The 27,931-nt window shown below is 45.7% G+C and overlaps 2 protein-coding genes across 2 annotated transcripts; both read left to right on the plus strand.

Annotated features, from left to right (window-relative positions):
* The first annotated feature begins 787 nt into the window (after window positions 1–787).
* Window positions 788–23,238, plus strand: MYOM3 (myomesin 3). The gene is made up of 36 exons (XM_066335032.1): window positions 788–894; window positions 1,035–1,109; window positions 1,678–1,843; window positions 2,023–2,180; window positions 3,272–3,367; window positions 4,021–4,109; window positions 6,501–6,545; window positions 6,742–6,882; window positions 7,405–7,566; window positions 7,830–7,971; window positions 8,053–8,252; window positions 8,500–8,553; window positions 8,696–8,823; window positions 9,434–9,617; window positions 10,600–10,774; window positions 11,362–11,483; window positions 11,980–12,167; window positions 12,303–12,429; window positions 12,843–13,021; window positions 13,096–13,210; window positions 13,473–13,629; window positions 13,941–14,050; window positions 14,520–14,564; window positions 14,692–14,828; window positions 15,905–16,049; window positions 17,078–17,137; window positions 18,108–18,175; window positions 18,427–18,537; window positions 19,185–19,272; window positions 19,888–19,926; window positions 20,110–20,215; window positions 20,960–21,123; window positions 21,663–21,699; window positions 21,812–21,834; window positions 21,922–21,977; window positions 22,667–23,238. The coding sequence occupies exons 1-36, from the start codon at window positions 788–790 to the stop codon at window positions 22,961–22,963; spliced, it is 4,296 nt and encodes a 1,431-aa protein (XP_066191129.1). The 3' UTR covers window positions 22,964–23,238.
* Window positions 23,239–24,362: 1,124 nt separating this feature from the next.
* Window positions 24,363–26,347, plus strand: LOC136371173 (fatty acid-binding protein, liver-like). The gene is made up of 4 exons (XM_066335078.1): window positions 24,363–24,455; window positions 25,425–25,597; window positions 25,879–25,968; window positions 26,237–26,347. The coding sequence occupies exons 1-4, from the start codon at window positions 24,389–24,391 to the stop codon at window positions 26,285–26,287; spliced, it is 381 nt and encodes a 126-aa protein (XP_066191175.1). The 5' UTR covers window positions 24,363–24,388; the 3' UTR covers window positions 26,288–26,347.
* The last annotated feature ends 1,584 nt before the right edge of the window (window positions 26,348–27,931 follow it).

Here is a 27,931-nt window from a genome sequence, read left to right on the forward strand (position 1 = left end):
AATTTAATGCCCACCCATTAGTCAGAGCCTAAAAGCAGCGAGCTGTGGATTCTCAGAGCAGAGCTGGGAACAGCCAGGGAAGGATGGGAGCCTGGAGTGCCAAGGTTTGCTCCTGTGCTTCACCTGTGGGATGGGATTTCTCTGGGAAACTTTCCTGGTCACTCTTTGGGAAAATCCTGCTCTTTACTGAGCCCCTCCTTGTAGGCTGACATTTGGGAGGATCCGTTTTCTCCGTGATTTTTCAGCCTTTCCCTAAAAGCTCAGGAGAACCACCTGACCCCTCAGGATGCAAAGGAATAGAGAATGATCCTCTGGGAATGCTGAGCTGTGACTGCCCCTGGAAATGGGGAATTACAGATTTCTAGCTGGCAGCATGAGGGAGAGCTCTGTTTCAGCAGCTGGAACTGGTGGAAAACCCTGCTTTGGTGGGAGGTTTCCCTGCCCATCAGATGGGGCTTTATGGCCCTTTCCAACCCAAACCATTCCAGGATTCCTGACAAGATCCTGGAGAAACAAATGGACCCACAAGGGGCTGCCTGTTCCCTGCTCTTGGACAGCTCAGCTGCCTTCAGAGGCTCCATTTCTCCTCCTGATCCCACTTTCCACTGAAGCATCATGAAGCAAACCTTTCTGGTGCTGTGGATGTCAGAAAATATTTTTATATGAATCTTCACTCACAGCCCCTGAACGCCAAAGCAGAGCAAGGACTTTAAAAGATTCTGTTAAAGTGTCTGATTTGAATGTTGAAATCTATTCCAGCAAGAAAGATTGGCTTTGACATCCCACCATGGGAACCCGAGCCTTTTTCCACCAGAGAGAGGAGGAGCAGAAGGAGGAGAGGAAACACAGCTTGGAAATGACCTCCACAACCAGGAAAAAAAGGTTTAGAACGAGGTAAGTCCCAGAGCTGGGGACAGGTTGAGTCAATCAGGTGCAGACAGGGCATTTTACACATTAACAGAATTGTAGGATTTTGAGTTTGTGAAATGATGGAACATTATCTGCATTCCTTTCCATGAATCTGCCCCTGGAAGTGAGGAAGAGGAAACTTTCAGCCTTTCAGACCTATCCATAGCAGCTGCCCTTGCCTTGACCTCCGAAACATCAAAGTAAGTCAGGAATTATTACAATTCAAATATGACCATTGTAGGCCACACCACAGCTCTGCATCAGGGGCACAGCTCCCAACTTATTCTGTTGGAAGCAAAAAGAGCAGGTTCAATCCAGAGGCTCTTCCTCTAAAAACACCAGGCCTCAACTAAAATGCAGGAAATGAAATGATGGTGCCATGTGCTCTGTTTACATGTAGGGGTGTGAGAGAAACCAGATTTTATAGGAATAAATGGAAAATACTGACAGATTAATAAATGAATGGTCACAGATGGGACTCCCTCTCTTTCCTAGAACATCTCAGTCACACTTTTCCTCCCTTTGATCCTTTTCCCAGCTTCCTCTCTGGGATTACACGTGGCCAAACAGTGGGTCCCCATGGAAGTTTGATCTCTTCTGGGAGTGGGGATAATTCCCTGCCATTCCTACCCACACTCCATCAGCTGCTGTTTCTGTCCTTAACACTCCTGATTTAACCAAAAAATGTGCTAGAAACAACAAAAACTACCCCCAAAAAAGAGAAAAGAAGTTTTATCTTGACTTCTGCCCGCTTTTATCATCCTGTAGTTCCAGGGAGTACAATCTAAGAAGGGAAGCTGACATCCTGGAGCTGGAACAGAGGGGGCAGAAGAGGATTCGTTTTGGGAACGACATGGAGAAGATGGAAGAGGAGGTCATCAGGATCTGCAGGCTGCTCCGAGTGAGGGCTGACCGGAAGGGCCTGTGCAGGAAGGTCAGAGCAGCAGGTGCCAACAGGGCTCAAACTGTGCTCTGGAGAGGATCCTGCACCTCAGCGGGTGTTAGGACAACCTCAAAACCCCTGCCACCGAAATGTTCTCACAGGTCCCTCATGTCAGAGAATCTGTGTAACATCACCCCTCTGCAGTGCCCTTTATGTGTCTCCTGCCACAGGCTCTGGAAAAGGCCAGCCTGGAGAAGGAATTCCTGGAGCTGCGCTCGGGGCGCGCGCCAATGTTCTGGATCCCGCTGCGGGCACACGGCGTCTGGGAGAGGATGGATGTCACCCTGGCCTGCACTGCCCTGGGCTCCCCTGTGCCACAGGCCACCTGGTACGGCAGGGCCAGCACAGCCCTGGGGCAGTGACAGCCCTGGGGCAGTGACAGCCCTGGGGCAGTGACAGCCCTGTCCCCCCGGCTGGGAGGGAGGGACAGCTTCGGAGGTCACAGCAAACACCTCAGTGCCCAGCCCCACGGGACCCCAGTAAGGACACGGGGACCTGGGAGCACTGACAGATCTGTGGGGTCCTCCTGGGACAGGGCTGGTGTTCATGGAGCTTTCCCTGATTCCTGGATGTTCCTGTGGGATCCTCCTGGGACAGGGTGATGTTCATGGAGCTTTTTCTGATTCCTGGATGTTCCTATGAGATCCTCCTGGGACAGGGTGATGTTCATGGAGCTCTCCCTGTTTCATTTGGTTTTCCCACAGGCAAACTTGGGATTTCAGTCTCAAAACCCAGAACCTCCTTTCGGCACTAAATCACCACAAACACACCCCAACAAGGCCTGGCTGCCTTGGACACCATGAGAATTTCAGCATTAAACTGCTGCTGCTTCTACAGATTGTAAAATACAACACAACTGTCATTTACTCCCTTTGTGTATTAACCAACCTCATGGGGAGAGTGTTACGGACTGGGCTTGAGGGTTTTTTTATGGACACACCATAAATGCCAGAAATAAATGAAAGACCACCTCAAAACCACCGATTTGCCAAGTGCACTTGGATGAGTTTGAAGTGATTGACCATTCCTCCTCTGCAAGGTCTGAGTGTGCAAACATTTGCATTACTAATGACTCGTAGGCAGCAGCTCTGCCCTGTGGGAGCTCTGCACGTCCTGTGTCCTTCCAGAACGACCTCTCTGAATTATTCTGAGAGCAAAGAGAATCTGAACCTCCCACACATCCCTGGGGAACACGAGGGAGAGACATCTGTGAGCTCCCTCACAGGAGCTGCAGGGCAGGGAATGCAGAGCCAAGGCTGGGCAGGCACACAGGACCACGGAGGGCTCTGGGCTCAGCTGCCAGACTGCTTTGGATTGAAGAGGGAGATGTGTAAAAGAAGGAATTGTGTCCACTCCTCTTTCCAGGGGGGGTTTGATGTGCGTCCTTTCCTAACAGCACATTTCCTTCTTTTCCACCAGGTATAAAAATGGAATCCCCATCGATCTCCGCCGAGCCCCAGCAGGAAAATACAAGATCCAAAATAAATTTGGGATGCTGACCCTGCACATCAGCAGGTAATGGCTGTGCCCTTGGCTGAGCTGCTGCTCCAGCTGAGTGAGACCTGCCCTCCCTAAATTCCCAGTCTGTGGGTGATAAACAAACCAAGGAATTCTTCTGGAATCTGACCTTGCCTGCCTTTAGGCTGCTGTGTATTAGCTAAACCTTTGCCAATCTCCACAGCAGTTCACAAGGTTTTAAAAAATCAAAGAAAAATCAAACAAAATCAAACAAAATTTAATGGCTTCATTTAAAGAAGTTAATTTTTTTTACTTCTGCTCCTCTTCTTAGGCATCAGCAACATTTTTTTTTCCTTCAGGGTAAGGAATGCACATTAAGCACTTCAGGAGCAGACAAACAAATGTGATTTGGGATTGATCAGTGTAATCAGAACAACATTAGTTCTGATCTATGAAATTACAGTGACAGACAAATGCAAATCTTCAGTGGAATCAAGAGTTCCACAGGCCTTTTGCTTGTTCAGTACTTCAGGTGTTTTCCTTCTGGGTCTCAAAAGAAAAAAATTACTAAAAATTACCAGAAATCCTTGTAATTGCTTTTCATCCAGAAGCTGCTTTTCATTTCAAACACCTCTGGGATTAAAGGGAACCCCTTTGGATTTGTCCTGTGAAATGTGAAGAAGGGGAAATATTTTTCTTTTTTTTTTCAGATGCTCCATGGAAGATTCTGCTGAATACAGTGTGGAGGTAAAGAATCAGTATGGTGAAGCTTATTCCTTTGCTACAGTGCTTGTCAGGAGTAAGTACAAACATTCCTTTGGGTTTCAACTTTCAAATACTGCAGAGTCTTCCAAATATTTTCATTATTTGATGAAAGCACTCTGGAAAATGATAAAACAGCTTCTCTTCCTTAGTCACTTCTGGGCCCAGCCCAAGTTTTTCCTTTCAGATTCCATTTGGACACAGCTGTCCTTTCACTGGGATAAAAATGTACTAAATTTAGGTGCTTATTTCTTCTGGACTGCTATGAAACAGCCCCACAGTGAAACACACCACAGGCTTACAGAGAGTCTGCTGAAGACAAGCAAGAAATGGTTCCCCAAGAACTGTGGCTTTCAGTGGGACCTCTCAGAGCATTATTGCAGAGAATGCCACGTTCTTCCCTGAAATCAGTAACTACCAAGGGCAAATGCAAGATTTTCCTCTTTGATCTGTGCTGTTCTTAAAATAACTGGCACAGGCTCCACAGATACACATTGTGCACAGCCAAATCCAGACGTGGGGAAGGAAGTAAATAAACCACCAGCACTTAAAAAGGGAAATCAGCTCAAGCTTTAAGAAATAGGCAGAGCAGCCTCACAGGACTGCAGTTCAGCTGTTCATATTTCATATATTTATATCTAAATTACAATTTTGTAACAAAAAGCATGGACAGAATAGACCTACAGGACCATTAATCCCTTCAGTGGGACTGACAAAGCTCTCTATCATGGGCTGTTATCATCACACTTATTTTCACATGCCTTATTTTGATCTGAAGCCTGTCTGGGACGCAAATCCCTGCAGAAGAATGTGATTCCAGAATTGTAAAAGCAGTGTCTTATCCCACCTTTAATTAAACAGTGTCAAAATTCAGCATATCTGGAAATATGCTCTCTATCATGGGCTGTTATCATCACACTTATTTTCACATGCCTTATTTTGATCTGAAGCCTGTCTGGGACGCAAATCCCTGCAGAAGAATGTGATTCCAGAATTGTAAAAGCAGTGTCTTATCCCACCTTTAATTAAACAGTGTCAAAATTCAGCATATCTGGAAATATGCAGCAGGCATTTACCACTTCTAAAGGGACAGGCAGAAGAGCCCAGAAAACCTTCATTTGCATCCTCCCCAGATTCCTAAATTCCCCCTACCCTAAAAGTAGGAAAATTTACCAGGAGGTTCTCACACTATGGCCACAAAGCAGCAGCCTGAAAGAAAAACTCCACACCAACAATAATCTGCTCCTCTCAATTCCCTGTGGAACCTTCAGGATGAGAGCAGGAACAAGGATGGAAAAGGGGCTGTGGGGTGGCACAGACAGACCTGGCTGGGACAGCTCTGGGTTAACCTGTCCCTCACCAGGGACACCCCACTGCAGACACTGTGCTGGGGGCCCCTCTGCTCCTCCCCACAAACCCAGCCCAGTAACCCGAGTCCTCCTCCTGCTATCTGCATTCACTGCTCTGAAAATAGAGATTACAGGCAGGCTTTAATCCTGCCTGCACTGGGAACATTCCCTGTGCCCCAGGCAGGTCATGGCATCTCCTCCTTGGTCCTTGGCTGCCTGGGAAGGCCTCGATTTTGGAGCAGGGTCCTTGGGATCCACAGTTCCCTCTCCCTAAGACATCACTGAGGGGCTCACAGGAGCTGGGGCGAGGTTGTTTTATCTCCAGTGCTTTACATTTCCCTCCTCTCCAGTGGTCACACTCATTTTTTGGTCTGCTACTGCCAAACTTCAGCCACTGGAGGCACAGGCTTTATTTTGTGGGCATTTATTGCAACTTGAGAGAAAAAAACCTCAGTTTCTTCTTAAGTACAGCAGTTCTTGGATTTCAGCTCCAAATGATTTCACATTGTGCTGTGGTGCCAAGAATCCTCCTGTGACACCTCCAGAGAATCCAGAAACAGCTGCCTTGGGGACATCCTTCCCTGAGCTCCAGGAATTGCCTCAGTGTCTCAGCACAAACAACAAAAAAATCCTTTCCTTTGGTTAAATCTTGAAGTCCCAGTCACTGGTAGCTTTCAAGAATCCCACATCATCCTCTGGGAACGCTGTTAAACCCCAGGGGGTTGATTTTAGTCCAATCTTTATTTTACTTGGTTTTGATTTGCCCGCTTGAAAAGGCAGAAGCCAAAGTGACAAAACCCTCCTTAGCTCTGAGTCACCGAGTGCACGTGAGCATTTGGAGCAGGATTGCTGCCACTGGAACAGTCCTGGGAACGATTTCCTCTGCAGACACATCCCCAGGGGCTCGTGAAGGGCATCAGCTGTCAAATGAATCAAAGTTTTGCCCCATGATGACATTTTATAGGTTCAAATTAAGGGTTGGCTTGAGGGAGAAACAGTTTGCTGAGCATCACTGGGTGTTTTTAAGAAGATTAACACTCTGTGAGATTTGCTAAACGTATTTTTTTCTTGTCTTATAGAATATTATGGAAAGGAGTCAGGATTTGATTCTGAAATATACAAAAGTGAGTAAATCCTTGATGTTGTTATGAATTCTTTTTATAGCCTGATGCAAGTTGATTATTTTTTTCCCTGAGAGCTTTTCCTGTTGGCCTGACTGCACATGCAAAGTGCAAGGCTCACTCTAAATATATGACAATAAAAATATTACAGGAGGAAGGCTCTGGAAGTCTCTTTATCATGCTGACTTTTATTCCACAGGATCCCTTCTGGCCAGAGAGGCAGATTTTGCTTTTCCACTGAAACCCTTGTTTGCAAGAGAGAAGGAACCTTTCACCCTCTCCTGTTACTTCTCCTCTGATTTACTGGACCACCAACGAGGCATCACCTGGTTCAGAGATGGTTTGTAGGCAGCAGCTGAGTTTATGTGCATTTACCTCTGGGAATATCTCACTGGAATTCACAGCTGTGATTGAATTTTAACAGAAAAAAAAAAAAAAAAAAAAAAAGAAAATAATGAAAATTCAGGATTCCTGAGCTGGTCTCAGCCCTGCTCAATACAGATGTTACTATTTAATGTTTGTCTTCTGCCCGTTTGTAAAGGATGATACCATTGAAAGGTTTTGGAGGTAATGACATTCATATCCATGAGGATATTTTAAGAGCCTTAGACTGAAAATCTTGTGGTTCTCCAGTGAGAAAAGCTTTTGGATGCTCTGTGTTGTCTTGCTGGCAATCAAGGATTTGGGTCTTTCTGTGGGTCAGAATCCATGGCTGCAATTTGGAGGCCCAAAAATAATACCAGGAATGTCTTAGTGATCCCTCACTTCATTCTGTGCTTTCTGAGGCATTTGGAAATAAATATTGCCACTCCAAACCAGGCAAATCCAGGTGAACTTCCTCTCTCCTTCTCCTGCTCCACAGGGGAGCTGCTGCAGGACTCAGAAGGTGTGGAGCTGAGGTGCCAGGGGCAGGAGGCCTCTCTGACAGTGCCCTGTGCTCACAAAGAGGATGAGGGCTTCTACACCGTCCGCGTCCCCTCGCTGGATGGATACAAGGAGCAGACCACTTACGTGTTTGTTAGAGGTATCTGCAATACCTGCACATCTCCTTTCCTAAGAGCTTGGCAGAAAGGAATTCCCACCCTCACACACAAAACAGCTCCTCGTTTTGTGTGTGGGTACAATTATCACAACGACCAAATCTTCTTTTTGCCGATGATTTTGGTATTAGAAAACAGGATTTCTGTTACTGGGATAGGCCCTTAGACACTTAAAATTAAACTACTCAATGAAAATTTTGGAAGAGAAAGGAACAACACCTAAGCACCCTCACCTGGTGTTTTACAGATGCTGCAGCACTAACAGCTGGAGCCCCAGGATCCCCCCTCAACGTGAAATGCCACGATGTGAACAAAGACTGCTTGATCCTTTCCTGGGTAGCACCCAGTGATGATGGAGGGAGCCCCATCCTGGGATACCTCATTGAAAGGTCTGTAAGGCACCACCTTGGAGCTAAGAAAGCTCACTTTGTCCTGGAGACAGACCAAAGGAAGCCCGTGTCTCCCTGCAGGTGTGTGGCTGGCTCAGAGGAGTGGGAGCAGTGCAGTGCCCAGCCCGTGAAGAGCTGCAGGTGCCCAGTGCTGGGCCTGGCTGAGGGACAGACGTACCAATTCCGGGTCAAGGCTGTCAACAAGGCTGGCACCAGCCACCCCTCAAAGGTCTCTGACCCCGTTACAACCCACGACGCCAGCAGGGGCAAGAGAGTGACAGGTTGGTTCTGTTTGCTCCCTCAGGACCACGGGAGGCTGCAGGAATAACTCAGTGCACATTATCCAGATCCTCTCCATTCCCACAAATCCATCTTGGGAGCGTTCTGAACAGAACATGCTCAAAATATCAGTGTTCATGGCATAAAATGTCCATAATTGTGCACAGAACCAGTGGCCCAGTCCTGGGGTTTGTCTTTCTCCCCAAGCACCTCCTTGGGGGGATAACACTGCCCTGTTTGTCACTGCAGTGATTCCGTACGACGAGGGCAGGACCATAGAAATATCCAAGGATGACCTGGAGGGTGAGTTCCAATTTCCCCAGAGTGTTCGTCTCTTTGTTTCTATTGAAGAATCTTAATTTATAGTGGAAGAACAGAATCCATTGTAAAAGAACTTTATTTTTCCTGCCATATTATCACGAAAGCCTTTTTTGCCTTCCCATAGGACACATTAAAATTCCCTTGCCACCCACCAATGTTCATGCAAGTGAGGTCAGAGAAGATTACGTGGCTTTGGCCTGGGATGAACCAGATCCAAGAGGCAGAGAGCCACTGACTTATTACGTAGAAAAGGTAAGAAAATAATATCACTCAGGAGGGAGCTGCAGAGCAGAACCATTTCTCTCCCAGGTGAGGCCATTCTCAGTTAGGAACTGGGGAGATCCAGCCTCAAACCTGCCAGTTCAGCCTCCTCCAGCCCCACAGGTGCCCTGAGCCATGGCCCTGACTCTGAGACCAGCTCAAGGACTAATGATTAACACGGAATGGCCAAGGAATTGTAGCACCACAGAACCGTGGCAGAATTCTAACAGGAAGAACTGCTCCTGCCCTAAGGCCCTGAAAAGTGGAAAAGCTGAGAGGAACTGCACCATACCTGACCGATGAGTTCCCCCACTAATCATTCTGTTGGTTAATTAGTATCTTCTGCCAATCTCCTTTCATGCGTTATCTCCTTATTTCTAAGCATCCTCCTTGATTCTCACCTCCTGTAGCAAAGGGGCCCTCTGTTGTCAAGGGTGAAAATTTGCGTACATCAACAAGAAATACGTGATTTATGCCTTTGGTTTGTGTTTTGGTTGGAGCTTTTTGTAAATTCCTTTCCTCCAAAGCCTCGGTTTGTTATTGGTCGGGAGGGGTTCGTGCTCACAGCAGGAGATGTAAATCATCACCTTTTTCGTTGCAGTCGCTCGTAGGCAGCAATTCCTGGCAAATGGTGAACCTGGAGATGCCAGCAAATTCCCCAAGATTTGCACTCTTTGACGTGGTTAAGGGAAAATCCTACCGGTTCCGCGTGCGATCCGTGAACAAGTTCGGGATCAGCGAGCCCTCGCTGCCCAGCCCGCCCGTCACCGCCGGGGCAAAACCCGGTAATCACCGCACAGCTCCGCCCTGAGCTCACCATGGGACAAGGGGAAAGGAATGAGGGGATGCCCTGCCCGCGCTCTGCTCTAAACTTCATGGTCTGGGATTACACAGCAGTGGCTTTGATATAAGGAAATCTCTTGAAGCCTTAAATCCTTCTTTAATTGGTTTGCAGTTGGTCAGGGCAGTGTTAATCTAAGCAAGCAGTGAGAGGGGAATTACATTTAATAAAATAGGAACAGTTGAAGCCTGTGTTTAATCCAAGGATGTTTCCAGCGTGGTGTGAGGGAGGTGACAGTGTGGCAGGAATGACAGGAGGCTGCAGCAGCCTGGGCTGGGGGCTCAGCCAGGACAGCAGCTCCTCTCCAGGGCTGCTTTGGGTTGTTTCCTCCCTGGACTGAGCTGACAGTGAGAGAGGCTCATGTTGGTGTTTCTCTTCTGCAGAGAGATGAGCACTGCTTATTTGTATATTGTCCCACGCTGAAGCTGCTCCAGAGTTGGCTCATTAATGAAAATGCAGAGTGGAGCAGGGGCCAGTTCAGGGTGGAGCCAAGGACAATCAACAGATGAGCTTTGTTCCTCCTCTGCTTCAGAGTGGGGTAACTGCAGACATCAGGGGAGAGGAAGAAGACATCTGGCAAACCCAAGCACAAAACCAGACCCTGTAGAGTGGGGCCCTGTCCATAGCATTTTGCTCTAATTCCACAGAATCCCAGAGGGGTTTGGGTTGGAGGGGATCTCAAGGCTCATCCACAGGCAGCGACCTCCCACTATCCCAGGTTGTTCCAGCCCCATCCAACCTGGCCTGGGCACTTCCAGGGGCAGCCACAGCTTCCCTGGGCAACAATTTGAAAAACATACCCTGGAAAAGGTGAATAAATCAAACAGGCCAACTCGCTTATAGTAGTTTTGGCTTTTTGAAATTATAGCTTTTAACCCTCACTACTTTTGTCTGTGGGTTTTTTGTTTGTTTCTTCCCTTTTTTAGCTCCTCCACCTCCACCATCTCAGGTTCTGGCATTCAGAGACACCAAGACATCTGTTGTTGTGCAGTGGGACAAGCCCAAGGACGGCCTGGAGCCCCTTGGCTATTACATCTACTGCCGGGAGACGGGCACGGAGGAATGGCAAACAGTCAATAACAAGCCAGTGACATGCAATGAGTGAGTTCAGCTCCTCTGAGGGATGACAGGGCCCAACCTGGATTCTTCTGCTTCTGCCTGGAGTCGTGTTTCAGATAAAAAAAGAACTTCCTTCAGTCCCCACAGGCAGGCTGGCAGGCACACCAGCACCACGGCCTCCTGGAGCGTTCAGGATTGCTCCAAGCCTCACTTTCACACCCAGAGCTGGCAGCAAAGGCTGTGTGCTCTCCACAGGCTGGGGCTGCACAGCCCCACGGAGCCTGGAGCACCAGCAGAACCACATTCCATGGGTTTTGCCTCTTTTCCAGTAGAGTAAGTCGGTGTCAATCACATGCAGAATTTACAGTCGCTCTCCAGCTGTGGGGGTCACATGTCAAGCAGAAAAAGTCCATTAAAAAGTCCTGTTTATCTCCCTGCCAGGGGTGATTTCTCTCCATCTGATCCATACCCACTGTGATTTATTTGGAGGCATTTCATGTGACACATTAATTTGTAATGACAAATAACGATTTTGTGAGAACAAAGCCTTATTAAAGCGTGTTGCTGTCTGTTTCAGCACTGTTTACCTCTGCACAGGCAAACACTAACATACTCATTTGCTCTCCCAGATTCACTGTTCCTGGGCTGCAGCCTGGAAAAGAATATGTGTTTTGTGTGAAATCTGTCGGTGAGGCAGGACTGAGTGACAGCTCACCAGAAACAGATCCTATCGTTGTCAGGCCAGCAATTGGTGAGTAGTGACCAAAATAAACCCCCTCCAACCCCCATCTGTCGGGCACAGCCACCACTGCCTGCTATGGTGACAGTCTGAGAAACAAAACAAAAGGGAACTCATTTCCTTGGACTCCCCGCAGCTTCTGCCATCAATTACACTTACCAAGCGTGGACAGAGTTAATTAATTAGCATTCTGAGCTAGCAGTGTGTGACATTTGTGGTGTTAATTTGGCCCTGGGTACAAGTGACCATTTTAAGCGTTCAGTTATGCAATGCCTGGAAATCAACATTGGAAATCCTCAGGGAAATCAGAAAATCCTACAACCACACACAATCCAGTATACACCCCATTTTATCAACCCACTGCTCCCATTTTTTCTGCCACACAAACCATAAGGCACCATAAGGCAAGGGACCTCCAGAGACACATCCAAGGCTTTGGCTGTGACTCCCAAAGGAGAAGGTGGGTGTTGTGCTGACCATCCTGTTGTGTCTGTCCCTCTGTGCCCAGCCTGTCCCTCGGCCCCACGAGGCTTCGTGCTGCTGCACTGTGGCAAGACTGAGATGACCATTGGCTGGAAAGCCCCGAAGCACAAAGGAGGAACAAAGATCCTGGGATATTTCCTGGACCAGCACGACCATTCTGAGCCAGACTGGCACGAGGTCAACATTCAGCCAATTCCTCGGCGAGTTTGCACGGTATCCATTTGGAGCACAGCTGGCAACAGCTGCACCAGGGCTTGAGCTGGGGTTTTTCTACTTCTTCAGTGTCCTGCTGGCCTCCCCAGCCCTGCAGGGCTGAACTAACCACGCCTGTCCCTTCGGCACCCCCAGGTCAGCAGCCTGCAGCAGGGACACCTCTACGAGTTCCGGGCCCGTGCCATGAACAGGGCTGGAGTGGGAGAAGTGTCTGAGCCCAGTGACTTGTTCAGATGTGAGGAATGGACAATGCCACAGCCAGGTATCCCTGATGTAAAACCATCCAGGAAAACATCACCAGCTGGATTTGTTACCTCCTCTCTCTCCCAAGGGGTTTCTACCTAGAACTGGCTGCTCCCAGGACAGAAAAGCACACAAACACTTCCAGGGATGTTCTGCTGCAGGGTGTTGTTACTCCTGCATTACAGAGATAGAGCACCCAGGGATTTTTAATAATGTTGTTTCCAGAGAACGACAAATCAGGATCTAAACTCTAAATCCCTTCTTCTTTACACCAAAGAAAGCGCCATTAAAGCAGCTGGTTATGCTGTTTTATAAACCTACCCTTAATTACCACAGAAAGCATCACCTACAGACCCACGATTCAACAGCTGCCTTAAACTCTGCTCTCTGAGCCCAACCCAACTGCAGTTTTCTCTGTCCCCTGTGTGCCAGGCCCTCCTTATGATGTGAGGTGCACTGAGGTGAGGGACTCCTCCCTGCAGCTGCACTGGGAAGCTCCTCTGTACCAAGGGGCAGGGCCAGTCACAGGATATTTCATAGACCTGTGTGAAGAAGGCTCCGAGGAATGGAGACAAATAAACAAGCAGCCCACAGCCACCACCCACATGAAGGTCTGTACCTGTTCTTAGTGTCCAAGTGCTGCTTCTCTTGGTGTGACATTGATTCCTGGCCGTGTTTCCTGCAGGTGTCAGACCTGGAGACAGGGAAATGTTACATTTTCCGAGTACGAGCTCAGAACAAGGCTGGAGTTGGACCCCCTTCGCTCCCCTCAGATCCTGTGGTGGCTAAAACCAAACCTGGTATGAAACTAAAAGCCATGAGACCGTAAATAAATGTATGATTGGGGTGAAAAACTGCTTTGTGATGCATCAGCTACTTGTTTCAGAGCAAGAAGCACCCTCAGTAAAACAAAGATGAACAAATCAAACTGCCCAAATTAATTAGCTCTAAGTGTGCACTGTGTGGTTTGGCTTTTGGGGGCTGTTTTTGAGTTAGATGTGCAGAAGCTCAGCCCTGATCTGCTTTGGTAAGGAATGTTTTGTGGGTTTTTCACTCCTACAGGAACAAATGAAATTGAACTCGGGGTGGATGAAGAGGGTTTCATTTATATGGCCTTTGAAGCTCCTGAAAAGAATGACTCCTCTGAATTTATCTGGTCAAAGGACTATGAGGGACCCCCAGATGCTGACCGAGTCCAGATTGAAGAGAAGGGCAATAGGTGAGTATCTAATGCACAGTGAGAAAATGAGTCATGGATTGGTGAGTAAAGAACACATTAAACACCAGGAAAAACCAAGTGTTTCCCTCTCCTTTCCCTGATTTCCAGCCCTGGAGCCCAGAAAGGGGCTGGTCACTGCAATCTGGGGAGCAGCTGCCATTGTATTCCCAATACCTTTACCCTGCTCCTCAGTGCCATTTATAAATCCCAGCGACTTTTGTATTTCCTGTTCTGGGTGTATCAAATTCTGTTACAGGAGACATCATTTCTGAGGAAAATATAATTTTTTATATTATTCTCTTTACTTCTAGATCAAAACTGATACTGAAAGAGCCCTCAGAAAAGGACCTGGGTGTGTATTCAGTGGAGGTCACAGATGTAGATGATGATATCTCTGCCAGCTGCACCTTAACAAAAGAAGGTAAAAACTAATAATTGCCAACATCAAAAAACTAATGTGCCCTTCTTTTCTAATCTTAGATGTTTAGAGGAAAGTTTCTAGCAGAAGAATAGTGAGTGACTAATGTCACTTAATGATATCACTAAAAAGATGTTTCCCATTCCTTGAAGGCCCAAGGGCAGTTTCTTTTACAGCCCCCTAAGGAAAGATTCCGTGCTCCTGCAAAGTCATTTTTCCACTGCAGTTCAGATTTCACATTTGGCTACACTGACACAGTGATTTAAAACTCCTTTAGCACGCTCCCTGAATTGATCCAAGCAACATTTTATTCAGATGTAACCAACAATTACCTTCACCAACCTTTTCTAGTCCTCCCCATTATTGAATGTTTTCCATTTGACATCAGTAAAGTTCATCAACAAATTAAATTAAATGGATACAATTAATTTGTTTTGGCCCTAGTGTTGACTTTTTATTCTCTGCATTTCAGATCTGGACAAGTTATTGAAAAGGAGCCACGAAATCAGGAACCCACGTAAGTGGAAGCAGCAAAAAGCCACGAGCACAGGGCCAGCCTGGGAAAAGGGAAGCCAGCAGAGCCCTGGCTGAGCCAGCCCCTGTGGTGTGCCTGTGATTCCCCTGGTGGGGCTCTGTGTTTGCAGTGATCAAGCTGATATCTGGCTGGAACATCGATGTTCTGGAGAAAGGGGAAGTGAGGCTGTGGCTGGAGGTGGAGAAGCTGTCCCCAAACGCTGAGCTGCACCTGATCTTCAACGACAAGGAGCTCACCAGTACCCCAGTAGGGTTTTTTTCTGCATTTAATCCTGATTTACCTTCCCACTGCTGAATATGGCACGTTCCCAGTTTTCTAAATTCCCATCAGATATTTTGATGGGGATTTTGAACAGAATACAGACACATGTCATGAAGTCTAAGAGCAGATGGAAGTGATTTATTTCTCAGTCCAAAGCACTGGAAATAACCCTGTGTGTTACAGCACCCTCCAACCTCCTCATACATCCACAAAAATGTTCAGGCCTCCTCCCTGTCCTCCCATATCAAATTAATATTAGAACATTTAAAAACCACTTGGAATGAGAGGAGCAGAGGGGAGAACAGTTGAGAATGAAGCACAAATATAAATCACGGGCTGTCAGCTCAGAGCAGAGCAGCAATGCCCAGATCAGAACCAAGACCCCCAGAACAAAGGACAGGACCAGGCCAGAGCAGTTGGGAGCTGTCAGTGCTCTGTTGAGGCACTGACATGTTAAATCAACATGTAACAGGTTTATCCCAGGCTTTATCTCTTCTAAAACCTGTCTCCTCTCCACTGGAGAACTGACACGGTTCTGCACAAGGAAAAGCACTTGTCAGGCTCGTTGGAAGGACAAATATTTGCTCAGAGCAAACGGGGCAGTGAGGCAGAATGATGGGATTTGTGTTTAGGCACCTGCAGGAGCCCAGTGGTACCTGCACCTCAGCAAGAGGGGAAAAATTCCTCACCCTGCCCAAATATGTAATTACACATCACAGATTAGAACTAAGTGTGACACTTCCAGGCCACTAGAATCACAGAGATTCTGGTTTCAGCTCTGTAATGTCCATCAGGGAAGAATGTTTTGTGTTGGGTGGTTTTACAGACATTTTCTCTCTGCTGGAAGCAATTCTACCATTCCCACACACATAAATAATAGATGAATCCCCCAGCATGGCACAGCACAGGGCACTGCCTTCCTTATCCTGCCAAATGAGGGGAGTTTATAAGGGCACAGGTACAAAATAACTGGAATATCTGCTGCAGAAGATGCTGTGCCAGGATCTGACCTACTGTGGAAAAAACTCTTCAGTTTATCCTATTTCCTTTGTTTTCCACAGACACACAAAATCAACTTTGTCAGAGAGAAGGGCCTCGTGGAACTGATAATCCAGGATTTCTGTGCTGATGACAAAGGGATGTACACAGCCCAGCTCAAAGATGGGAAAGCCAAAAATCAATTTACCCTTGTTCTCATGGATGAATGTAAGTGGGAATTCGGGATCAAATATAGACTGCCATGCTCAGTGGAAAGTTTGGGAGGCACTCATGGCCCCAAAGGATTTCCAACAGTTCTAATGGCACACTGGGAATGGGGAGAGCAAATTTTAGCCCAGATTTAAAGTCCAGGAATCATTTAAGAAATGATCAGAATCTTGCTTTACCATAAATTAAAGCTTTTGGTCTTATAAATAGGTGCTTGATGATAAAGGCAGTCTGCTGAAGTGGAATGCTTAGTTCTTTCTTCCAAATGTTTTAGATATTAGCTTGCAGTGGTGAACTGTGCCTTGGCAGCAGAGTGGAGTGTGTGCAGTCATTTATCTCAGGGCAGGATCAGGCTGGAAATTCAGTGTATTTAGCAGCTGGTTCACTGCACTGAATGCAATAAAGAGAGTGTCAACTGCACTCCAGGACAAGGCACAAACGCTCAACATGGAACACGCAGCTCCCTGGACATGCAGTACAGAGAGCCTCCTAAAATTAGTTAAAAATAGAAAGGAACAAGATTCTCATTCAAATCCTTCCCCATCGAGTGCCTATCTCTGGTTTCAGTTCTCTGCATTTTGCTTTCAAGTGGCCTTCTAAAGCTTCCTCGGTTTTTGAATTAATATGTCCATAAACCCAAAAATCTCCCTGGAGAGACCAGGCACTTTCCCAGAGGGATTCAGCACTTCTGGGTTCGGGAGAGAAAATTCATTTGATGAGCTGTGCTCTAGGAGTGCCCATTTCTCTTTACTGACACTGTCAAGGCAGATGCTAAAGTCAGATGTGGTTGTGCTCTCTGCCTTCTTCAGCGATTCTTACATTTTAAATGTTTTAATTTCAGGTTTTCCAGCCTCCCTTTTTATACGGCGAAATCTTGTATTTAACCTTCAGTGGCTCTTTTGTTCTAATGAAAATAAATGTTGGGCCCTCAGCATAAGCAACCAGCACAGCTCTAAGGATAACACCTTCTGTACAGCAAATATCCAGTAACAGGGGGGTTGTTGACTTTGTCCTTTGCTGTTCCATAGCTTTTGCTAAAGTGGCAGAAGAAGCTGAAGCAAAACGGAGACAATGGAAGAAAAAGCAGGGTAAGAGCAGCCAAAGGTGAAGGAGTGGTCAGGATAAAGCCAGGATGGCAAAACCCAAGCGAGTTTATTTCACTCCATCCTCTTTTTAAACGCATTATTTAAGCTGATAAGGTCACTAGGATAAGACTCCTCCTTGTTTTCAGATACTTTGCCCTGCCCTTGAAAATCAAAATAATGGATTCGTTTTAGCCAAGCTCGGCAGATTTATCAGCAGAGATCTTCTGCATCGGTGCTGTGGCACTGAACCCTTTCAAACTGTGAAAATTGTCCAACCTGAATATACATTCTGTAATTAAGCTCCACTGCCTTTCCTTGTGAAAAAGAGGCTTTTTAGCTAAGTTTGTGAAGATCCATGCATTCCACTTTCATGTCCCACCTTACGTTGATGCATAAAGAAGTTTATAAGACAAGTTCATTGGAAAAATACTACAGTTGGAAAGGTGATTCCCTGCTAAAGATACTCACTTAATAGCGACTGTGACACCACATTATAAATCCAGTCTCCTTCTGGGCCTCAGAGTTGCTCAGTGTAGGATGAAAGGACCTAAAGTAATTTATTTCAGTTTCCCCTCCCTACAAGCTCGGGAATTCCCGGCTGCACCGCGGGAATCCAGCACTAGATGGAAGCATTCCCGCAGGAAACACGGCAAAGGCACCACCACAGACATTTCTGTGTGTTACTTTTCTTTTCTTTTTTCTTTTCCTTTCTCTTTCCTTTTTTTTTCCTTTTTTCCTTTTTTACATTTTTCCTTTCCTTTCCTTTCCTTTTCCTTTTCCTTTTCCTTTCCTTTTCATCTTCTCTTCTCTTCATCTCTTCTCTTCTCTTCATCTCTTCTCTTCTCTTCTCTTCTCTTCTCTTCTCTTCTCTTCTCTTCTCTTCTCTTCTCTTCTCTTCTCTTCTCTTCTCTTCTCTTCTCTTCTCTTCTCTTCTCTTCTCTTCTCTTCTCTTTTCTTTTTTTTTCTTTTCCAGGTCCACATTTCATCGAGAACCTGTCGTGGAAAATTCTGGAGAGCTGTGAAGTGCTCCTCACCTGCAAGGTAACCACGTCCAGGCTGAATTCCTTCAGCCTTCAATTTTAGGTGTAATTTTCAGAGGATATGAGCAATGCTTGTGCAAATGCTTTGCTGCAGAGCAGTGATAATAAGGAGATGGTTTATTTTGGGCAGAAATTTTAACAAAGAAGGGAAATTCCCAGATTCTGGAGTAATGCAAGTGATGATTCATATCAGGAAACCCAAGAATTAAGAATTCGAATGTATTTTGACTTCTAAATGTTGACTTCAAACAGGCAACAAACCTGAGGAAAGACACCAACTTCCAGTGGTTCTTCAATCACAAGGCACGAGCTGGTGGAGTGTTTGATCCACAGACTGGGGTGGGAACTCTGCAGATCTCAAAGGTGAAACATCAAACTGCTCAGAGATTCACAGAAAAATGGCAAAAAACACGGGCTGATCTTACTAATATTCCATGTGGGATTTGGGTAGTGCCCACTGAGCGAAAGAAACACTGAGAAAAGCAAAAGAGAAGAAACTTTTAATGTTACAGGCAGGTTCTGAATCTGAATTCTATGGAATTCCTGGCAGGGGCTTGGAACTAAACAATCTTTAAGGTCCTTTCCAACCCAAACCAGGCTGTCATTCCAAGGTGCTAATAAGAAATAAGATGTTTTTAACAGTGGGTGGCTGTTCAAAGTGTAACACATCCCGAGAGGCTGAAAAGAACCTGAGGGATTTCAGGTTTCACACAGGGACTGAGGGCAAAAGCTCAGCTACTGACCCCCCAAAACCAACAGTTTTTAAACCAGACCCCCCTGTCCTGTCACAGAAGGTTTTGGGGCAGAATGACCCTTTTTTCCCACCTCGTTTCTGCTCAGTTCAATCAAATTCATTGGGAAGGAAGAAGAAAATCTCAGCTTTTTCCCTTTTTCCAAACGCTGCCCTGTTTCAATGATATGGGAAGTTTCTTTGGGAGGGATGTTGTTTGTTCTGGGGCTTGGTTGGGTTATTTTAATCACTATTACCCAGGCACACACATATTTGGTAGGTAACCAAAGCAGACGAGGGCCTGTACAAAGCAGTTGTGTCAGATAACCGAGGAGAGGACTCCACCCAGCTGGACCTGACAAAAGGAGGTAAGAGAACCTTGGATCACACAAGACACAGTCACACCCCTGCCCTGAGTTCATTTTGGATTTAAAACCCAATATCCTCACTTTCTAGGAAGCCTACATGTCCTACATGCTTTTAGAGGAGTTAGAACCAGCATTAAAAAGTTACTGGTCAAATGTAAAGAGTTTCCTGCTCTACAAGCTAATGTCACTCCCACCTGCAGTCATTTCTCAAGCCAGGACTGCATTGTAAATTCTGCCAAGCCCCACAGATAAAAGCTCAGGGATGTTTCAGTCACTTCAAGCCAGAATCAATCAGAAGGTTCTGCTGCCCAAGATTAAATCCTGCCCTGACATCTGGAATCCATCATTTAAACCTGGAACATAAATCTCCTGTCTGGGAGGCAGTCAGCTCCACATGATGAGTGTGAAGGAAGATAGGAGCATCTAAATTTAGTAAGAAATGCCCAGCATCTGAAAAACAAACGAATCAGAGGCAAAAACTCCATTCCCAGTGAGCTTGGCCACAGAAAAGGACCCATGGATATAAACCATCCTAACCACAGTGAAATTAATTGGCAGGTTGGATGGGATTTGCTACGAATTGTGCTTACAGACACTTAAATCTTTGTCTTTCAGCCTTTGAGGAGCTTCTGAAGGAGCTGTGCAGGATCAGTGGTATGTGAGCTCTCACATCACAGCAGAGGGGAGAGGTGGGATGGCACAGGCAGAGCCAAGTGCTCCAGAGCTGTGCCTGGGTGTGGAACAACCCCCTCACTGCTCCTTCGGGTGGGATTTTGGGAGGGAACAGGTCAATCTGTGCATTCCTCCTCAATCTCAGTCTTCCCTTTGCACCACCAGCTCTGTCTGCCACACCTCTGAAAATCCAGCCTACTGAGGAAGGCATCAAAATCTACACAGAGGTCAAGTACTACACAGACTACATGAAAACCACCTGGTATCACAAGTAAGTCCCCCAAAAAATATTTGCAAAGCTTCTGGAGCTCTGTTCCTTGTAACTGTTTATCCAGAATTAGGGCCTGAGCCCATAAAGTTTTCAGGCAACTGTGGATTTGTCTGAGTAAGAGCTGAAATCCACAATTCACCCTCATCCTGGAACGTGTCTGGGAATTCCAGAATGAAAAGTCATGTTATTTTTATCGTAGAACTATTTATAAGTGATCATCTTTACTAGAATAATAATGATGCTGCACTTCTGATACTGCTCAGTTACAGCCTCCTTGGTAACAGACAGAATTTTTTTCAAACACTTTATTTTTACTACTTCATGTTTCCCTAAACCACTCTCTTCTCCCACTCTGAATAAAAAATATTCCCAAAATTACAAAATTCTTCCCAAACCCTGACTAATTTAGCCTCATAATGTCTTCCTAAATAGAGAGCTGGTGTTTTATTAGATGCCACCTACACTGTAGATAAGGAGGCGAATTTTTAATAACATTCAAGGGCTAAATACTTACAAATATTCAACATTTAAATGGGATTTAATCCCTTAAATAAGAACTAAGAGGCCTTTTGTAGAGTTTGTGAAGGTTTGGCAAACTGCCTGAATGTGCAGCCTCATGAGATTTCCTCTTTCCACGGAATGAATCCTGACTCCCACACTTCCAACCACTACAGGCCTAGGAAAAAAAGTGAAGGCTCTGATTTCTCCTAAATATTTCTGAACTGACATCACTTGTTCACTCAGGGAGAAACAACTGGAAAGCCGTGACAGGATGAGAGCTGGGAGCACCATGAACCAGATCTGGCTGCACATCCTGGAGCCCACGGAGGCTGACAAGGGCAAATACACCCTGGAGTTATTCGATGGGAAAAGCTCCCACAAACTGTCCACAGACCTGTCTGGGCAAGGTGAGCTGAGTCACAGCTGAGCTGCCTCCCAGGGCCCTGCAAACCCTGGGCAGGGATTCCTCTCTCCCTCACTGCAGCTGATTTCCCTGTGGAATTGGGGTGAGGAGCCCAGTGAAGAGCCCACAGAGGAGAGGGGAAGTGGGCAGGAGAAAGGACTGAAGCCTTTAGGGAGCCTTGGCACTGCTGGGGAAAGGATGAGAAGGGGGCAGCTGCTCCTGGGCTGTGTCCAGTTCCTCCACTGGACAACAGAGCTCACAGGTGGCATCTTGGAAAAGAGAACTATTAGGTTTTCAAAGGCTTTTCCAAACTGCTGGGAGGTTTTTTTTTTCCCTCCTCTGAACTTCTCTTTGGAAAGAGAGAACTCAGTCTCACCTATTCCAGCAGTACACAAACAGAGCTGTGTTTCCTTAAGGCAGGGCAGATCCCATCTAGAGGATAATTACATTTATCCATGTAATCCCAGCACTGATAACATAATGCTAAATCTACTGATTAGAAACAAAAGGCAACTTTCCCTTTTTTACCTTTCATTCTTGCAGTTTTTGAGGATGCCCTGGCTGAGCACAGGAGACTAAAGTAAGTTCCTGCCTAAATATTTTCACAGCTAAATCTAGTTTGAGTCTCACACTCTGAATTGTTAACATAATGGCTAATAAATAAAACCACAATCATTTTCTCTCCCTTTCAGGGAAGCAGCAATAGCAGAGAAGCGTAAGTAAACCAATCTCTCCCCTTCAGTGAAACAAAGCCAAGTTGGCTGATAAGAAAAACTAAAAGGTTCTATTTGTTCATTCCCAGGTCGTGCCAGAGTCGTTCAAGGTCTGCCAGATGTTGCCACCATCATGGAGGACAAGGTAATATTGAGTAACTTTATTAATTAGTCCTTGCACAGACACAGAAGGATCATGATGGGGGAGGAAAGACCCTTGTTTTACCCTCCTGTGCATTGCCAGCAGCTTTCCCGAGCTGCTGCAGTTGCCAGAGGTGGGGAGTGGTGCCCTCCTGGGTTATCTTCACAGCCAGAGCCTTTCTGATCCTCCCATTCCACAGGACTGGAATTTCAAGGCCTTGGCCTGATCTTCCCACCAGACCAACTCCCTGCTTTCATTCCTGAGTCATGTTCCCCTTTACACAGGCACAGCACAAAACCCCTGCAAAGGAGCTGCCAACTCACCACGTGCCTGTTTCAGTGCCACTTTACAGCACAGGGAGATATAAAAAGGCAGGGAGACAAATGTGAGTCAGGCCCAGTGAATTCAGGCAGGTTAATCCTGATTGTACTGGAGGGTATCAGGAAAAGGAATATCAGAAATCAGTGTTGGAATGTCACCTCATGAAAATGCGAGAACTGATTTTCATTGTTCTTAATTTAAAAAGATGTGTGGATGTGGCACTTGGGGCCAGTGGTGGCCTTGGCAGGGCTGCTTTAAGAGCTGGGCTCAGTTTTAAAGGTTTTTCCCAAATGATGCTGTGATTCTGTGAACTGAATTCCCCTGCACAGCTACAGCTCCATAATCCATTTCTGTTCTCTGCCCCACCACAGACCCTGTGCTTAACTTGCTGCGTGTCTGGAGACCCCTACCCAGAGATCAGCTGGTTCAAAAACGAGAAGGTCATCGTCTTCAAGGACAGATACAAGATGGATGTGAAGGGCTCAATGGTCACAATCACCATAGAGAAAGTCTGCAACGAAGACACAGGAAAATACAGCATCTACGTCAAGAATAAATATGGCTCTGAAACAGGGCAGGTCACTATCAGTGTCTACAAACACGGGGAGATCCCGATAGGAACGGAGCAGGAAGTCCCAGCTGGGATTACCACAAAAAAGCTTAAATGAATTTCATTATCTCCTTGAATTTCAAAGGAATTTAACTCCTTCAAGATGCCTCTCAGTGTCTCTGCCCTAAAATCCAGGCTTGTGTCTGTGTGTTTATTTTAGCAATATTTCAGTACTTTGGCAGTTGTTAGAGAACAATCCTTGTGTGTGTGTGTTCAGTGCATGTTCACCTTCCAGAGAGACTCTGCCCTGGTCAATCCACGTGGGAAACACCTGAGGATTCACACAGGAGGATTTCATGGAGGGCTTTGTATTAAATCACTACTTGGAACAGATTTTCTTGTAGCCTCTGTGTGTGTGTGTGTCATTAAACTCAAACCCTTGGGGACATCTCAGCACTGCTCTGAGTATATCCATGATAAAAGCACTCCAATTTATCCATGATAAAAGTCCATCCAGGAATGGGAAGTCAGGACACACTCCACACAGAAAAATGGCCCTGAAAATCAGGAATTCTCACAGGTAAATGTAATTACAAACCTGGCTCTTTCTGTGTGGATCTTCTTTAAAATTACCTACTAAAAAAAGGGTTGTGAATTGGTAAGAAAAAGATGAGGACTGGGTTTCTATTTAAATAGAATGAAAAGTTAACTTAGAAAGGTCAGCCACCCCTGGGATACAGGCTCTGAATTAAGCAATCTAATTGCAAGACACATAATCTAATGAAAGTCTTCCAAAATCAACAGTCAGGCCTGCACAGACAGCAAGGAACATCACCCAGGGGCAGGAATGAGGGAAGAATTCCTTGTGCAGTTGGTGAGAAGAAAAACAAGACATTCTATTTGCTTCCTGCATTCACTCTCCAAGCAATGTTCCACGTTTTATCTTTTAGTAAAATAAAAAGCAAAAAAAAATTTGAATTTAATTCAGTTCAGAGTTAGATGCACACCACTGACATCTGCTGGACAAAGTCATCACTCATGTCCCACTCCAACATGAGCTTTTTTCCCTGTCCTCAAGCAATGGGAGGCCCACAATTTTGAAAGAAATAGAACGATTTATGTAATTATATTATCCACCATTTAAGGTTAATACTGTGGTAATTAGGAAGTTCCTGCTGTAAAATACCAATTACCTCGATCTACTCTAACTTTATCTGAAGAATTCTACTCAAAGCACAGAAAATGTGCTCAAGGCAGAAGCTGTGAACCCAAAAAAAAAAAAATAAACCAAACAAATGAAGCTGCACTGCAACACTTTCCAACAACGCCGGGCAATTACCCGAGGTCAGTAACCCACAACAAACACACCACCAAGGTGAGAGCGGCATGAACGAGAGGTTATGAGCATTAAAGAACAAACATCTGATTAATAATTGCTCCTTCCCCCAGTTAATAATTAGCTGCCTGACAGTTTTGGGGCTGGCCTTTCTCCTCCCATAAATAGCATCCCAGTGGGCAGGGAGAGCCCCCAGTGTGTCACAGCATGGCATTCACGGGCACCTGGCACATCTATGCTCAGGAGAACCTCGAGCCTTTCCTCAAGGCTCTGGGTAAGTGGCTGCTCCCTCCTCAAATCATTGATCCCACAGATTTTACTGCTGGATTTTGTTTTCCCTTTTCTTTCTATGATCAACTCCTCTGCTTGGTTAAATCTGTTTGATCTATTTGGAAGGTGAAAGTTGTATAAATTGATGTAGGAAGGTTGCAGATAACCCCCCAAACCCCTGTCCTCGTGTTACATGTGCTCCTCAAGAAAGAAGAGCTACAACAGAAACGAAGTTGTGTTGATTAATTCGTAATTTTAGAAACATGTAACTAGAAACAATTGTCAATGATTTATTCAGCTTCCCAATTATTGGTACAGAAGCCCTTTCTGCAGCACAAATCTTGGAATCAAGTAAAGCTCCTCAGCGACCTGGGAATGATTAACACCTTAAGTGATGAGTAGTCAGGAATCCCAGTGATTACCACGGGTGATGTGTCACTAACCTCCGGGTGATTATCTGCCGTAATCTGGGAGGATTAGGAGGTGCCACATCGATAAATACCCACTTACCTGTGCCAACAGAATATTCCCGGTGGGGTTTCTAAGAGCAAATACAGGATTTTCAGGGAGAACCAATTCCTCTCCTGGTGACAATGACACCTTCAAGTCATGCCAGGGACAGCCCAAAAAGAGTCTGAGGTACTGCTGCAGCTCTGACTGGACAGATAATCCCCAGCTCTAATCTCCCTGGGAAAATCAAGTGATGCACTCCTGGGTTTCTTCATGGGGAATCATCACCCTTAGGAAAAGAACCTCTGCATGATCTGACACATCACCAAATACAGTATCAAAACCTAACCAGATTAGAAGGCGTGGAGCAAAAAGCCCAGAGAGAAGAGAGGAATCTGAAACAGGATTTGTCTTTTAACTTGGACATCACCTTCCAGTATTGGTTTGGATCTTTTGTGCCTTTGTTGGAGGGAAGAATCTGCTATATCCATAACAAAATGTCCTGTTTTGCCTGTTGGTGCAGGGTTGCCAGATGACACTATCAAAATGGCCAAAGATATTAAGCCTGTTGTTGAAATACAACAAAAAGGCAATGACTTTGTTGTGACATCCAAAACACCCAACAAATCTGTGACCAACTCGTTTACACTTGGCAAAGAGGCCGAGATCACCACCATGGATGGCAGGAAGCTAAAGGTAAAGGAGGCCAAGGATGGGACATCTCTTTATTTATCCCTAAACCTCAGTTGATGTGTGAGTGGAATTTGCTTGTACCACTTCCATTTGCAAACATTTCTATCACTTCAACAAACAGAAATGTTCCTAAAACTCCTCTTCAAATGCTGTGCCCTCCAGTTTGAATTAGCAGCTGTCATTAAACATCAGTGATTTTATTTGCTCTTTATTAGTCCTCCACTCACTCGAACTGAATTCCAAAATTTAATATTTTAAAAGTATTTTTCTAAACGTTCCAACAGTGCACTGTGAACTTGGTCAACGGGAAGCTGGTGTGCAAATCAGATAAATTCTCTCACGAGCAGGAAGTAAAAGGAAATGAAATGGTGGAGGTAAGTGCTAGGAAATAAGGGCACTTGCAGAAAAACACTGAGGGGGAAAAAACGTGGATTAGCTCAGAGTGTCCCTGTTGATAAAGACTGCTCCAAGGGGCACAACCAACTTTTCCTTCAGGCAAAGGTTGTACATACATTTACAGGCAGGTGCTGTGATTGTATTTTCTTGGGGACTGGGATGGATTTGTGCACGGATTACAGGCACTTCTGCCACTCAGCTGTAAAGAGATTTTCCAAAGTTGAAATGTGTCTTTGTCTCCCACAGACGATAACATATGGTGGAGTAACGCTTGTCAGAAGAGGCAAGAAAGCCTAAAGACAGATCCCCTCCTCTGTGACACCTTCACTCACCTGAAATAAAGTGCACTTTCCACAAGGTGTGATCTCTGTTTCATCTGAGCAAACAGGACAGGAAATAATGCTGATTTCTGCTCTCCTTTCACACAGCACCTGTCCTTGTTACAGGACTGTGTTTTCCCCTCTGTGCCCAGCCTGACAGAAATTTGCCTCCCAGACAACCCAACCTGGACATAAATCACATTGCTCCAGGTCACCACAATAATCCTTGGGAGCAGCCAAAAGCTACAGAAACGTTTCTGGATTTCTAGACACAGACTGAACACAGTCAGCTTTAGTTCCTGCAGCTAATAAAGTGGAGTCTTCCAGCAAACCCTGTTCTCTATGACCTGGCCAACAGAGAACAATCAGGCACTTGTGGAGTTGATCTCTACCACATGTCCCAGGAATAGAAACAGCAATATTTTAAAAGCTGTGAAGCACTCCCCACTCATTAACAACAGGGATGGCTGTTCATAAGCTGAATTGCACAAAAGTACAGTTAAGAGGCACTACAAGAGCAAAGAGAATTTAAACATTCTTCCAATTTGCAATGAACTCCCAGTGTCTTGTCATGGCCCAAGTTTGTGAGGCTCAAGTAAACCAGCCTTTGCTCCTGTGTCTCCATTAAGGACAGAACACACAGGAGCTGTGCCTAGAACCATCTCTCTGCTGGTCAGATCCCATTATTACATCAGCAGCCCCAGTTCATCACTAAAATCACTGCAGATTTGTGAGAATTTGGTTTTTGGGTGTAAGACCTCCGTGAACAAAGCTGCTGGGCTGATGATGCCATTTAAAATCCTCATGAGGAGGTTTTATCCCAGTGAAGAGTGCTGAGTTCACATCTCCCCATGCTACAAGAGCAGTTTGTGAGGGGAGGAGGCTGTGTTTTAGTTAATAACACAATGTGACACAAAAGGCAATTTGGGAAGTGTATTCTTATTCTGGGATAAGGCTGTTCTCAGGGGGAGTTTCACTGGCATAAAGCAGCATTGTGCTCGTTTTGCTTCTCAGGCAGCTCTAATGCCAGGCACACTCCTGCAGCCAGAATTAAATTCCATGTGAGTTCCACAGAAATAAGATCAACAGCACAGAAATGGGGCAGCTAAAACTCAGGGAGGAGGAGGAGGAGGCTGCTTTAAAGCACTGGTGCTGCAAAAAGCCACCCAAGAACTCCTTCCTCTCTGGGAGTTGCTGGGTAACTGCTGCAAACACACCCTGAAAGCAAACACACCATGTGGGGTTTTTTTCCAGCAGGAAATCACAGAATGCTGCAGGTCTGCAAAGATCAAATGCTGTACCTGCAAACTGGAGAATGGGACAACCAGGACAATTCAGGTTTACTTCTAAAGCAAGGCAGAGATCATTCATCAGTCATTTAAACAAAATGTAGACACACACTAAAAGCACATTAAACTTAGAACTTAAACTCATGCTAAGCCATTCTAGTGGCTAAAATTCTAAAAAATTAAAAGAACACTTCACCTGACCTTCTTCACAACTGCCATGACTTCGTGTTTCCAGCAATGGTGCCAATCCTTCCCATCCTTCTGGCAATGTCCTTCTTCCACCCCAGATTTAGGTGCAATATTCAGTTCAGGTCCTCATGTGAAGCAGTCTA

The sequence above is a fragment of the Sylvia atricapilla genome, chromosome 24 (genome assembly GCF_009819655.1).
Source record: "Sylvia atricapilla isolate bSylAtr1 chromosome 24, bSylAtr1.pri, whole genome shotgun sequence".
NCBI classification, from domain to species: Eukaryota; Metazoa; Chordata; class Aves; order Passeriformes; family Sylviidae; genus Sylvia; species Sylvia atricapilla.